Source organism: Podarcis bocagei, assembly GCF_964188305.1.
Source record: "Podarcis bocagei genome assembly, chromosome: 18".
In the NCBI taxonomy this organism is placed as follows: domain Eukaryota; kingdom Metazoa; phylum Chordata; class Lepidosauria; order Squamata; family Lacertidae; genus Podarcis; species Podarcis bocagei.
Window position 1 is genome coordinate 8699718 of NC_138144.1, and position 15240 is coordinate 8714957.

Here is a 15240-nt window from a genome sequence, read left to right on the forward strand (position 1 = left end):
CACCTTGAGTGGCAGATTCAAACCCAGGGTTCAGGAGGCACACAGGCAAAAGCTTTAGCACATTATAATTCACTCCTTCATCCTCTTTACTTACACGAAGGCCAGAATCTCCTTGTTGCTAGAAACAAATGGCCATTGCTATAACTCCACCTGCTGGATGAACAGGGCCATGTTGGCTCCAGTAAGGCCCGTTTGAACGTTAGCAGGTGGGCTGGCAGGGTTCACATTGATTAACTAATGACTGCGGTATATGAAGCCTGAAAGCTTGCATTAATAACTCCATGCCGCACTCCTCCCATCTATCACCAAATTACTGGGGGATGCAAACTCTTAATATATACATCATTTCTCCTTGTGAGTCTCAGAGCTACGCACAGACTTCTAATGAAGAATTCTTTTCCCAGGCAGTTTGGGCGAGCCAGAGAAGGCAGGAGCGGGCTGCTCTCCACACCACTTGGAGAGCCCTCCCTGTCTCTGGCTATAGGAAATAAACGGGAGTGCGTGCCATCCAAGCCCCCAACTAGCTCATCAATTGAGAAGAGCTTTGCTCTGCCAAATGGTGCTGCAGCTGAGCCATAAATCATGCCACAATAAATCTTGCTTTGCAGGGCCATTTCTATTTAAAAAACAGAAATTTACCAGAGTATAGCGTACGTGCCAGAGGGATGGAGCAGTTCGCATTTCATTGCTGTTTTGTATTTTTCTCTTGCTTCCTCCCTGTTGTTGGCATCCATCTGTCTCGGGAGACAATGCAGTGCACCTCCAGGGGTGAAGTCAAACCACTGCATGAGCAGCACCAAAGTGACCTCCCCGGGGCGCAAGCCTGGGCTGCCCAGACAACAAGTGTTAGAAACTGAGATATGAAAGCTAGGACTAAATGACACCTTAAACCTAGGTTACAGGCGCAACAACGGAATGCACACTTTTTAATATCAAGAATACAAAGCTGAAAATGAATGAACTGCAGCTAAAATCTTACGTTCATTTTTCACATGGTCCAGTCCTCATCTGAAGACTGCAAAAAACAAAGCCACGCTTCCCCTGCCCCCCCCCCCAATATTCTTAAGAGTGTCTCTTCTCCAGTCTTCAGAGAGTGGCCAGAAGTGGGGAGGCAGAAAAATGTCCTCCTTTCCTTCCACTCCTCAGACAAGCCCTGGATTCTCCCTACACCCCCTTTCCCTCATATAAATATACAGTCATACCTTGGAAGTCGAACAGAATCCATTCGGAAACCAGGGCGTGGCTTCCGATTGGCTGAAGGAAGCTCCTGCAGACAATCGGAAGCCGCGGAAGCCCCATCGGACATTCAGCTTCCAAAAATAGTTTGCAAACTGGAACAGTCACTTCAGGAGCCAAAACATTCGAGAACTAAGCTGTTCGAAAACCAAGGTATGACTGTATCTTTTTAGCACTACAACTAACACCTATTAAAGGCCTATACAACTGATGGCAGAGACACCCACCTTGAGTGTCCAATTCGCAAACCTAAGACTTAAGTGTCCTTCAATGATCCCATTCTAAAATTTGTTTTGATTTTAAGCATCACTGTGAGAGTCTGAAGTAGATAACACTTTAACATACACTACTTAAAGCATCATAACTAACTGGCTAGTATATTTCAAATTAAAAGCATAAAACTTTTTTCTCTTTTAAACCCAACAAAGTTTTCAGGTCCCCAATCCATGCATGTTTTACTTGGAAGGAATCCCCGACTTCGAAGTAAGAATCATTACACAACAGATGAATCATGTACAACGGTTTTTCAAAATTTTCTTCTCTTCTTTCTTTATGTTTCCACTGCCCCCTTATTTTATTCAACATCCCCCAATTGCACCTGAACACCCCCCACCAAGGAGTGGTAACACCCAGTTTGGGAAACACTGGCTTAAACCAATATTGCATCTTATTATGAAAGCAGGAGACAAACCTCAAAGGAAATTAAGTGCATTTGCTTTGTGCCTATTTTTTGTGTCCTCAGTGCTGCTATGAACATCCTGAAACTTTCTCTAAGGAATTCTGTAACCTACCAAAGGACAAAAACAGGCATGTCATCACTGAGGCCCTCTTCAATATAGAACTGAGCTCTTAAACAGTATCAAACACCAAACCCTCTAGTTAGGCTAAGTAATGCCATGAAAATGACTCTGAACTGGATGGGTTTTTCCAAACCTCTAGCTTCTCTAGGCTGACTAATTCAATTTTCCCTATCCATTCTCCACCTTGCAAGCACACACACACCCCACCCCACCAGGGGGTTTCAACATTACCAAAAAAAGCGAATGTATAGCTGTTTCATGCATTTTTTGCAATGTTTTTTTCTTTAACTGATTTGCCAAAGGATTTGCATAACCCAATTTCCTCAAACAAAGATAGACAATTTGTAATCTGATTACTAAGAGATCTGGTTCAAACCTTTCTGTTCCTTGGTTCTATACAGTAAATACTCTGAGTTGGGTTAACAGAATTAGAAGGGGCCAGGTGGCCATCTATTCTAATCCCCTGCCAGCCCTTTGTCTAACAGCCTTCTGAACAGATTTCCTACTAGATTTGGTGGAAACATGCAGCCATCTCCACCTTGGTGGGATGTTTTGAGGGTGCTGTTGTGCAGCCTGAAGGCTGCTCATGCTCCCTGCCACCACGCCTGGTCTCACAAGAGAACCCAGCCTCCTCAGAGTGAGAATCTGCCATCATCGTCCTGTTTCAATGCCCTTCCTGCCCAGGGTGTCACCAGCACAGGAGGCTGTTGCTCCACCAATTAAGACTCCATTCTTCATAGCTGCTACCTTGGTCCCTGCCCAAAGTCTACTCACTTTCCTTCCCTTTCCTTGGGTAGCTACCTCCATCCACTTCTTCCTATTTCCTGCCTGCCTGACCTAGAAAGCCGGCACAAGAATCCTCCTCCACATTTGTATCCTCCTCCTTATTTTTGCTAGCTTGCCTCAAAACTCTCACTCGACAGTATTTTAATACAGTGGAATCTCAGGTTACCGCGGGGATCCATTCCAGAGGCCCCGGCACAACCCGAAAATGAAGCACATCGAAGCGCCGCGTCTGCGCATGCGCAAAGCGCAATTTAGCACTTCTATATATGCGCTGAACCTAGTTTTGCCGCGGGCGTCTGCCGAAGCGGACGCAAGCGGAGGGAGACACAGAACGAGGTTTGACTATATCCAAAATATTCAGCCAAGCTTTATTTGGAATTATTTTTAATGGAGCGATAGTTCCCTTTGGTTTTCTTTAATATTTGCTAAAACAGTATTTGGGTCTACTACATCTCTTGTTTGTGTCGATCATTCTGTGGACCAACATTGGTATCAATATTCTCAACAGAAGTAACGCCACCTATGCTTCCTGCTATCAAACCCCCCTGTGATTAATGCCCTCAAAAGACATGGGGGGGTTACAAAGGTCAGCACATAAATATTCATAAGCTTGGTTGTATTTTGGGGAGGGAAAGGAAGGAAGAGTTCAATTGGTTTTCCTTCTTTTCCTCTCAAAAAGAAAAAACATTAAGCTTTCCAGTAATGTAATTTAGCAATTTGCTGCATTTTAATCATTGCATATAAGTGTATAAGGTAATTATATATAATATGCCTAATTGATACAGCGCAAACCTCCCACCACCACCAGAGGTTCAATATGGGATGCAGAATAGGACTGAATGCAAAGACTGAGGGCAGGCTGGGAAAAGGTGGTAATTAGAGCAAGGAATGAAAGAGCTGTGTATTATAATTAGATGAAGAGAAGCATGCAAAGCAATGGGCTCAATTTGGCAGCTCCCCACGTGGGCGGCTTAATATGAAATTTCTTGGCAGCACAAAAGCTCCCAATGGTGTGGATTTTGAAGCCAGTTGTCCTCATCCCGAATACTCCATGTTATACCCTGCCCCATGAATTCATGTTCCAGTGCAAGGGCAGATAAGGGAAAGTAGTGCAGATTTCAAACGTATTGCACCATGACAGCTGACCAAGGACTCCAGGCTTTGGGCGAAAAACCGCAAGGGCCAGGAAACTAGGCTCATAAGAGACTCAGGTGGACTAAAACTAGTTCACTCCTCAGTGATTCCTCAAGTTCAGAAGGGGAAAGTCAGCCCCTATGACTGGCAGGCCATCTGCATTTGCCTGATCAACAGAGCAATGGATTCTTCTTGTGGCATTTCTCATTCCAGCTTCCAAACATCCAGCTTAGTGCACTGACCTTCAAAGTGTCTAGCAATGGATGTGGCTGCTCCCAACCACACTCTGGCCTTGGAGGAACCAAAAGCTGCTACTTCTCAGAAATACGGCATCCGTTTCCAGGTCACACCAGCAAAATCCAAAACCACCTCACCTGCAGCTAACCATTTTGGGTGGCACAGAAAGGACACACATATAACTAAAAGTAGAATGGCCCTAGGTTAATTTTAACTCTGCCCCAAAGGTAAATGCAAAGTAGCTTTATAAATACACAACTAGTTGGCCACATTCTCCAATACTGTTGCAGAATACCAAGGCACACTTGAAAAAGCTAAAAATCTAGAAGAATTGAGGGAGATCTTTTGTCAATCCATCACCTGTCATTTAACTCATTTATCAATCAATTATATTTATAAAACTGCACAATAACACAGCCTCAATATTTTCCTCTTTAAAACACATGGAAGTATGATATAATTTAGAATTCAGCATAAGTTACAACACAGTGATTGGTCATTTGCTATTAGAATCATATCCCCCCCTTCCCCCCCCATATCAATCAAATCTTTATTACAGCCTTAATATAAGATACTCCATTGATTAAAACTGGCTCCTACTGATTAATCAACCCAAACTTTAGTTGGTTAAGCCACCGAATAAATTCTTGCATATGTAATAGGGGAAGGGAACGGACATGAACAAAGATTTTATTGTGAAGGGACTATTTTTAAGGCATGGAAGGGCACTCATGTAGAAATGAGTGCAATGTCCTGATGCATAAATATCTCCTGCCAGTGGCTGTTAACACCAACTCTGCCTCTGTTATTGCACAGCATGACTTCCAAACTGGTGGAGTTCGTAACTCTCTTCACTCCTACTATTCCCTGAGGTACTCTAAGATTATCACTACCAGGGTCGAAGAGTCTATAAAAAGGATGAAGGGAGCTGGGAAAATTCCACAGAGGTAGAACCAGAGAAGGAGAGTCACGGAATCATCATTAACAAGCGTTTCTGACAAAAGGCAGCCAGCTGCACCAGTCTTTTTTTCTTGAAATGGAAGAGCTCCCCCTGCTGACTTATGGCATCCTTATTATTTGCAATAGCAAGAATGGTGGTCTGTGTTGGTCTCACAGAAATTAGGATCACCGAAATAGTATCATATTGCTCCAGCCTGGAGCTTAAACCTGGAGCGGGAGGGACCACAGCTCAGTGGTACAGTGCATAGTATGCAGATAGCAGTTGGTGGGGGAAACCCATCTTGACCTGAAATCATGGACAGCTGCTGTCAGGCGAGTAGGAAAATCTAGGTGAAATGGGGAAATAGCCCGACCCTCATTTTTGCAGTATTCTTTCATTAGACAGGCAATGTAGAACTCAGAACATTTAAAAGGTGGAGACAATGTCCTTTTTTATTTATTCGTTCCACTACATCCCAACTACTTAGTCCCCCAAAAGAGGCTCATAATGAATTAACGCAAAAACAGAAGCACTCATATGATAAAGCAATAAGATGCATAAAGTAAGAGATTGTGTAAAAGTGAAGGATAAAAACTCAAAAGGTCAGACAAAAGAAAAAAGTTTCAACTCCTTTTCTCTAAGGGCATGGATCTAATGAGTTTCCTTTTGGGAAGGAAATCCATGATGCTGGAACTTCCATGGACTCCTGGTTCACACATACTGATAGGCCAAACAAGTTGCCCCATAGGTGATCAAACAAACCACAGCTTGTTTCTACCTTAAATAACTGTAGCCTTAGGTGCAAACCAGGCATAAAAAGGCACTACTTTCTGGTAGATGGCAAGTCTTGTCTCCTGCGGTGTATGGAATCCATGCAGGATAGTGGATTCTAATCCAGTTTTTGAAATGGAGCAAGTCAACATCTATAGAGCAACACCTTAACCAGAAGCTGCATTCAGCTTAAAAGCAGCTCTGCTCTGCTTTCTATGCCATGTTAACAAGCATGCAGTACAATCCTATCTTCAATGGGGCTTGCTCCCTAGTAGGAGAGTATATGTTTGAAGCCCTAAAGGCACTTGCGAAACAAAGCAAAAAGCTGCAACCCTCTAGACAAGGCTCTGAAACGGTGTTTGAGCAAGCCCTGGCTCAGACATACATGTAACACTGTGTGATTTCTCTACACTTAGGTTACCATACAGTTGATAAAAAGCAGCTGGAAGCATGGACTGACTCCTGAAAAACAATCAGTTTGATTTTGTATCATAATTCTGTTTGGGGTTTAACTGACATCCTATTGAGAAACATTAAAGGCACCTGATGACACATAGTCAAGTGGGAAATACGCATTTGTAAACCAACTCTGCAAACAACGTTAAAAACACACGTTGTAATGGTGGTTTCCACCTGCGTGGGCAGGAACCAACTTGCTGTGCTTTATGCTTTTCATTAAGCAGGGTCTGGGGGCTATTGGTACTAAGCAACTTGATTCATCATAGGCCAAAACGTCCACCTACCTCATCCCTCAGTCAAACTCCTGATGCCCGCTGAGTCACCTTCATCACCAAGCCCTGCTTCAGTGGCAGGGGGTCAGCTTATGGGAATCTCATTAATGAATGCAGATCTATGCTGCAACAGCTTTAGAGGAAGAGCTGGCTGTCCTTGGCAAAGACGTACCCTGGAAGCATGTGTGAAGCTGGCTTTTTTCTTTCTTTTTTTTAAATCAATCTCAGGAGGACAGAGTTTCAAATCAGAAATCCCAAGCCCTCCTGCATTGGCCAGAAGAGGTTTCAACTAATCTCCGTTAATAAATCTTTGCCCAGAAAGCCCAACTGCTTTTGGCCTTAATACAAAAGCAACATCTGCTAGAGTGGTCTTCTGATTACAGAACCCCCATCAGGAAGCAGGATTAGTCTTCTCTTATCAAAACTGCACGGGCTCAGAGGGTATTCTCAGACCTCCCTTTAATGCTGGACTAAGTAGCACTGAATCCAGCCAAGTATTAACGCTGCATTTGCTAGTGGGCTTCTGTTCTGTTTCCACCTGACAGTTCTGTGCAAAGGCAATCAATCCCAGCCTATTCTTGAATGGAATAGGCTCTAACCGCAGTGCATGGAATATAATCCATTCAGCTGAATTTATATAAAGAAACAGTAAACATTCACATGAGCAACAAATGCTGGAAAATGTAAAGTAATCCAATTGGCACATTCTACAGATTGCTGGGGGGGGGGGGGGAGTGTCAGAAAAGAAAAGGGTTGGATAGATGCAGAGCACAGACTATGCAAAGGAAGCCAGAATACTTTCTTCATAACCAGAGGCAGATCTTGGAATACAATTCCACTACTAAATCAGTTTGATGTCTTTTTCACAGAGGAAGAGCTCAATGTTTTCATGCCCCTTTGTAAACCATGGCATCCAACTTGCAACAGATAGAAACACAAATGCTCAATTCACCTTGGCGTAAGCCTGCAAGGAGAGTCTGGTGCTACAGCTCCCAACCAGGGAACACAGTGAAGTAAAGGGACCCCTGACCATTAGGTCCAGTCGTGACCGACTCTGGGGTTGCAGCGCTCATCTCGATTTATTGGCCGAGGGAGCCGGCGTACAACTTCCGGGTCAAGTGGCCAGCATGACTAAGCCGCTTCTGGCGAACCAGAGCAGCGCACGGAAACGCCGGAGCAGTACCTATTTATCTACTTGCACTTTGACGTGCTTTCGAACTGCTAGGTTGGCAGGAGCAGGGACCGAGGAACGGGAGCTCACCCCGTCGCGGGGATTCGAACCACCGACCTTCTGATCAGCAAGTCCTAGGCTCTGTGGTTTAACCCACAACGCCACCTGCGTCCCTCACACAGAGTGAAGTACAATTTACCAAATAGGCTGATGATCTCAAAGCAGTCTCAGTACCCCTCATAAAACTACAGTTCCCGGACTATTTTATTCTATTTTACTTATTTTAGCGAGGGGGAGGAGAGCTACGACAGTAAAATGGGACTTAAGCCAATTGAAATTGGTGTTGTACATGTACCATCAAGTGCAAACCATTCCAGTGGCAGGATTTTGGTTCACAACAAATATTTTTTCCCTGTCCTGCATACAGAACACAAATATAGGAAGTTGCCATACAGAAGGGCAAACTATTTGTCAATTGAGCGCATTATCATTAACTCTGACCAGCAGCATCTCTCCAGAGTCTCAGGGGGAGGGAAGATTTTCCCATCAACTGCTACCAGATCCTTTTAACAAGATGCACTAGGGAGTGAATCTTGGACTTTCTGCATACAAAGCAGGTGCTCTATCATTGAGTTATAGTCCCTCTGCTTTCTGGAGGCTTTTATATTGTGCTCCTGTTTTACAAGGTGCCAACCATTCTGCCTTTGCTACTCCTGAAGGATATTAATGTAGAGAAAAAGACAAAGGGTTACAAAATCCCTTTGTGTGTTTGCAATGGATGGGGGAAGGCAGAGCCATCAGGATAAAAAGAAAGGTGCAAGGAGGAGCAAATTGACTGGAAGGTCTAGCTGCAACTCAGAACAGGTTTCAACCACCACACCCTCCACTTTGAATAAATCACTACGTGAGAATTACATTGCTACTATTAACATTATTAATTTCATTTGTAAAGGCACCTACTATAAAAAGGCTCAAGGCAACCTATGATACAAAAAAAACAACAAAATAATTAAAAGCAAACACTCAAAATGATCATAAACTAATTCTAAAAGAAACAGACAGAAACTCGATCCTCTCATCACATATACAAGCCAGCTAAAACAACCGTAAGAGTAACAGAGAAGTTAACAATCAAATGCCTGGGAGAAGAGGAAAATATTCAACTGATGCCAAAAAGATGTTAATGCAAGGTTCTAGTGCCACTTATGCTAGTCCAACGGGGGAAGAACTTTGCTAAGGATTGCCTTTACCTCTGTAGATCTGAAAACTAATGAAACAGAGAAAAATTAAAGTAGGAAAAATATACTCGTTTCCTGCCAGAGGTCTGTCTTAGAGCTTTGTCAGAAGCTCAGCCCCCAGCCCCATTAGCATGCTAAAATCAAACCACTGAAAATACAGCTGTGTCTAAAGAACCTAGCTTTGGAACTAGCGCCACCTAGCGGAGGCCAGGAAGCAAATAAAGCAAGATTTTTTGAGCTTTCAAAAAGGAAGAGATGAGCTGTGAGGGTGTACAATAAATCAATCTCTAAGTTAAAGTGTGCTTCAGAAACAAAAAGCTGCCCCTGGAAGAGGTATGTCCTTTGGACTAAATGTGAAAAATCCTGAGGCCATGTTTTGTTTTTTATTTAAAAAAAACAACAACAACTGCACCATGACACCAAAGCCCTAGCTGGATTAGTCCATTCCTATGCGGAAGGCAATGGCAACTGCAAAAATGGTCTCATTAACTGGGGTCTGAGCCATGCTCCTGGCACCTCTTGCACACCCTCCGGCACTGTCATCCCGGAGACCAGTAGTGCCAATGGGAAATCATACTGCAGAAAATAATCTTGTTACAGTGCTCTGGCAGACAACAGCTTTCCAGTGACATTTCAGATCCACTCTGCCTGGAAATGTCAGTATTTATAAGTTGCATCACTAATCTCAGGAAAGGACACTTTTGGGACATCCATCAAGTTGCCATGCATTAAATACAATTAAAAAACCATGCACCCAGGAATCAGAAGGCTGCCTCTTCCCTGACAGCTCTTTTCCACATCAACAGTAGCATATATGGACATACCATTTACTAATAAAGCTACAGCAGTAGCAAAACTCCCAGCCCATATGCTGCTACATAGGAAAGGCCTGCCCATTTCTCAACTTAACAGGATCTGACCGTTGCAGATTTTTCCCCAAAAGGCACAGTGTGCCAAGGGTATGACAAGATATGACATACTCATGCTTTGCATCACTGCAGCAGGAGTCTGCCAAACAGGAGATTACCAGAAACTGCCTGATTTGCATATTCCTATATTTGCCTGATATTATTTTTTCCTGGGTGCTGAAGAAGAATTGTAGGTTTTTGGGGTCACATCACAAGGAGGCTTTCTCAACTGATGTATGTGATTGGATTCTGTCCCTTACTCTGCAGACACTTTCAGGTGACACACCCATTCTCTGGATGAAATCTGTGCAAAGGGTGAGGCTTCACCAGGACACTGGACTACATAGCCCTGCCATGTACCAGGAGACTGAACCACTCAGCTATGGCCCTTCCAGCTTCGGTAGGTAATGTTGGCTTGGTTCAAAGCTTGTGGTTCCTTGGTACAGAGCATCCAGGGGTAGGATTTGAGCGCAAAGAAGCTTCCCTGGAATGCCAACCCTGCTAGTGGTCCTGCTTTGGACCCAAATGGCTCTGTGGTCTCTTTTATAATGCTAAATACCCACCCACAACATACTCACCAAGATTTGGGCTCTCCAAAATGCAGGTAGTTGATGCTGTAAAGATCCATGTCCTCTGTATGCCAAGCAAATGTGGTTTTCCACATCCCAAAGTAGAGGTAGGGGGTGTTCACGCCTTCGATGATAATTCCACACTGATGTTCCACCATATCTAGTAGAGTGTTCAGATTCCCAATATTCCACTGTTCCACATCCTATAGGAGGAGAAAGAAGCCACTCTCAGGAGGGAAAGCAGGAGCTCCTTTTTCTTCAGGACAGAGAGGCTGCTGGCTGCCACATCCACATGCAATGTCTTAAGGAAACACATGTGGCAAGAGCAGGGTGCCTGCAGCCATTACCAGCAGCAGGGGTATGGGACACGCAATGGTCCCCTGGGCAGCAGGTCTGAGGGAAAGAACTGGCATACACACACACACACACACACACACACACACACACACACCATCAAACAGGTACAAAAACTCCCCTCTGCAACATGAATTACTCTCCACCAATGTTAAGGAGAGATCTGATTCACAGTGGAAGGGGGGAAGGATGACAATGGAAGTTGGAAGAGGGAGAGAAATCATGACTGAAACGTGCCCTAAGTATAATGCACATACGGCTATATCCACCGAGTTCTGCTTAAGGGTCACCACCCATGTGAACTTTGCAAATTTAAAGCCAGTCACAGCTCTTAACTAAGGAATCACAAGAAATGCAGTACTTTTGAAAGAAGCCAGAAATCCCTGCACAAAAGGTTCTCAGCACTTCCATTTAATTAGAATTACAATGAAACCTGCTTCAAACTGATCTGGGTCTGCAGAGCGGACACACACTCATCTCATCTCACTGTCGCTTACTGCATCATAAAGGGAACCGCTGATATCTGCTCCATAAATAGGAGACACAAAAGTCAGATTCTTCCAGTATTTGCGTTCCAAGTCATCAAAATCTTGGTGCCGGGGGGTACAGTACCTGGTAAATGAAATAGAAGAGGAAGCAAAAGATTAGACATGGCAAACCCACTTAATCTCACATGCTTGTACTTCACACACCTGATCACTTTTATAAGGAATGTGCTTCTGTGTAGGGAACAGCGTGCAAAGTACACAGCTGCAGCCACACGACACACATATACGTGTGGAGGAGCTTTAAATCGCTGGAGCTGGCACATAGAGTTGAAAGTGCGCATGACTTTCCTGCAGAAAAGCAATTTCTATGTAAAGATTTATTCCACCTGACAAGCCACATCAGGGCAACTAGACTACTGGGGAGCTCCCCCCCCCCCCGCCCCCCAATGTGGCTTAGCTAGTTACCTTAAAAGCACCAGAATTGTGGTAGCTGATGTTTGCAGCCAACAAAACGCACACACACAGAGAGAAAATTTAGGTTACCCCTCTTTGCTCAACAGCAGGGCCATGCAACCTTTTATGCCCCGGCCCATATTAAGAACCATGCGGGAAAGGTGCTTTAGCCATCTGTACTCCAGAATGCACCTGTGGGAATCACTTCATTTGATTTCTCCGATTCCCCCTGAAGCTGCCCTCATTCTTCAAACCCCATTAGACTTCCTTCCTTCCCTCCTGTTCATTCCCTACTGATTTTCTCTGGCTTTCAAACTGCTTTCTCTTCCTTTCTATGTAATTTCAGAGCAACTGAGACAATATTTTATATTATTTTCAAAAAAGCATTTCCCCTTTTTTGTATAGCTTGGGTAGCATATGTTTTCCCCCAGATAGCTAAGAACAAATTGTTGAGATTCTGCTGTATCTGCACGCATTTGTAGAGAGAAATTACTTCAGCTTGCTTTCCAGAACAGCAGGAGGGCAATCCCATCAAACCCCAGTGGGGCTTCCTTTGAGTAGACCTCAGTAGGACTGGGAAGTCTAATCTAAAGTAGCTATAGTAGAATTTGAAGGAGGGAAAGTCTTTTTTTCCAGATTAGTTAATCCAGAGTACTTTTGTCTCTGGTTCTGACCATAGCAGGCATGCAGCTTCTTAGAGATTATCCCTGAGAGTGTGGCCCTTGACAGAAAAAGACTCAAACCCTATAAAAAGGACAGGAAGGTGCATCACAGAGGAAACTAAACATGGCCAATACCCAGGCTGCCTCTATCAATACTAAATAAGAAAGTGCTTCTCCCACTGTTAAATCATGGTCCATTTTAAAACAAACACCATAATGGTCCTAACATGTACATACTTCTCACTATTGGCCAAGTGACGGTAATCTCCAACCAGCATTGGTTTCTTCTGAATATTATACTGGGTGAAGAGTCCCGACTGCCCAGTCACCACTTGTTGGATTGGAGCGGGGATGACCATGCTGTCAATGTCGTCATAGGTCCTGCGTGGCTGCCACTCCTTGGGAGGAATCACCTTGAAAGCAGGTGGGAAAGCACATGTGAAGATCTCACCACTAAAAGGCACAAGGACTACAGTAACATAATTATTTTTGTCATTGAAACAGCAGCCAGGATTATCTTGGCTTCACTACTTGTTTAGTTCGGAGGAAGCTCCTTTACTATTATTATAACACTATACTAATATCATCATCAGTTGTAGAGCTAATACACTTGGCATCCTGGTCAAGTCACTGGTCAAATATCAACCGAGAATCAATTGATCACATATTGGTCAAATATTCAATGAAGCTAAGAATGCCACTGTATGCAGAGTCAGCTATTTATTTCATTATGGTGCCACTACTAGAAAGGGCAGGAGTAAAGGTTATTTGAATCCATTCCTACATCAGTCAGCTGCAAACCTAGCAGATGAGCAAAGTTTCTGCTGCCTATGAATTATAACTGCAGTAGGAACAGAAGCAGTCGTCAACAGCAAAGGTCACTGCCTGCAATTCCTTGTGTCTCCAACTTATTTGCTACAGGAACCAGGTGGTGCCAGTTCTATAACTGTAGGCTGATTGTGGTCTTCTAAGATAAAAGCCAAGCCAAGTAGTTGCTCTGCAATAAATGGTTCACATTTAAGACAAATCAAACCTAAAATTGGTTATAATAGCGAGAGAGGGAGGGAGTGCTACTGCAAAACAATGAAATTAATGAATTCGATTTTTCTTAATTTCACTTAATTCATTTTTACTTTATTGTTCTTACGTATCAAATTTGTTGATAAGGCTTTCAAAACATCTGACCACTCTTTGACAGTATATTTGGTCAGTTGACCAAATTTATTTTTGGCAAATGCCCAACCCTAGATGTAGGGTCCTTCTGAGCAGAAACTGCTAGCATGAATATCCCTATCAAAGGCAGTATTCTCAATGCTCCCTCACTCAATGCAAGAGAACATGGAAGAGTCACATTTTGGCTGGAGATAAAGGAGGCATCAAAGTACCTCGAGGGGCATTCTTGGAATTAAAAAAGTGACTCCCCATTGGCAGCTTATTAAGCCTGAGCATCTTATGTAACAGCAATTAAACTGCCTTGCTTATATTGGCTTCTCCACCCAATCTCAGTTCACATATCCCTTCCTTCCTTGTCCTTTGTCACACCAACTCCAACCAATATTGAGAGGATTGTTTTTTTGTCTTATGTTGGCACCTTGAAAAGGGCAAGAAGCTTTCTGATTGTACAACACAGCCTATTTGTAGGATACTGATAAGCTGCTGCTACATACAGTGCAACTCAACTAAGAAAACAAACCATCTGTTTCACCGTGATCAAGGAGCCCATGCTGAGTCTAGTGGAGGCCAGCTAACTGGAAGATATCCAGAGAAGTCCTGGGAAACTGAACAATGCAGAAAACTCCAACAGCAAAGCAAAATTAAACGGCACCTGGGCAGGCTGAACTAGGAAATTACTGCCTACAAACCTCTGGATTAAAAAGGCTGAAGTTTACTTCCTTCCTTTCTTAGGCAGGCAAGGGCCTACAGCCCAGGTGGGGTTCCTCAGCTGGAATACTCTCAGAACAAGCATGCTATGTGCTTTATGCTTTGCTTTTAGAGAAAAAAAGTGTCCCAGGTTCCAAAGATTTGAAGGGGGGAATGGAATTCACTGTGGGCACCCTTGCTATTCCTAATTCACACCTAAAATAGTAACACTCCCCCTGCCCCAATTCTCCAGAAGAAAGCCCTTTTGCTATCTGCCTAAAAAGGTAGTTAAGACACAATAATTAAGCACCCAGCAAAGCAAAAAGCCTCAGGCAATAGAAGAGGAAAACCTCACTGTACCTGCCCATCTACAACTGGCTGATAGCTAGTTAGAATAATCTACCTCTAAGGAAGCAAACCTAGTGAAATTCATTAGTACACTTGACTGGACAAGGACACATGACCTGGAAAGCTTTCAACAATACTCCTTTCCCCTGTGAATCTGTAATAAAATTAGTAATTGGCCTGCTTCAATGAGGACCTTGTGTTTCCTGACTCAACTCACTTCTTGCTGAAGCTGTTTTGTTCTGCTGAATGTCCCCTGCATGTGTTTTTGTGCCAGGTTGTGGCAAATGAGGCTCAACTATGCAGAGACAACTTTCCTGATGCTCCAACACACTTGAATGCCCATGTTGAAAATATTAAAAAGAAAGCAATTATATAAATATAAACTAAGCCTTTTCCAGCTAGATTTTCCACTTCCCCACTCCCACACCTTCCTCAGGGCCACCAATTTTTGACGTTAGTCAGGGGCGAAACTAGGCTTTATTTCACCTGGGTCAAAGACCTTGTTTAGCACCCCTCTGTGCACATTTGTGTACACACACAGAGGCTGGGAGCCT

General features: G+C 43.6%; 2 protein-coding genes across 4 annotated transcripts in view; one reads left to right on the forward strand and one right to left on the reverse strand.

Moving 5' to 3' along the window:
• KDM4B (lysine demethylase 4B) overlaps window positions 1-15240 on the reverse strand; it is a 192671-nt gene that overhangs the window by 139062 nt on the left and 38369 nt on the right. For 2 of the 3 annotated variants that reach the window (XR_014003632.1, XM_081177635.1), the window contains exons 3-5: window positions 12716-12891; window positions 11373-11487; window positions 10531-10724 (exon numbers count right to left, since the gene is read on the reverse strand). Coding sequence is in view for 2 of the 3 variants with exons in the window: in XM_081177635.1 (XP_081033761.1) it covers window positions 10531-10724; window positions 11373-11487; window positions 12716-12891 (485 nt within the window). In the remaining variant the exon portion in view is untranslated. Of the gene's footprint in view, window positions 1-10530; window positions 10725-11372; window positions 11488-12715; window positions 12892-14863; window positions 15017-15240 lie in introns of all 3 variants that reach the window. The other variant, XM_081177636.1, reaches the window with a different exon arrangement.
• LOC308577526 (perilipin-3-like) overlaps window positions 1-15240 on the forward strand; it is a 183509-nt gene that overhangs the window by 56453 nt on the left and 111816 nt on the right. The window lies entirely within an intron of this gene.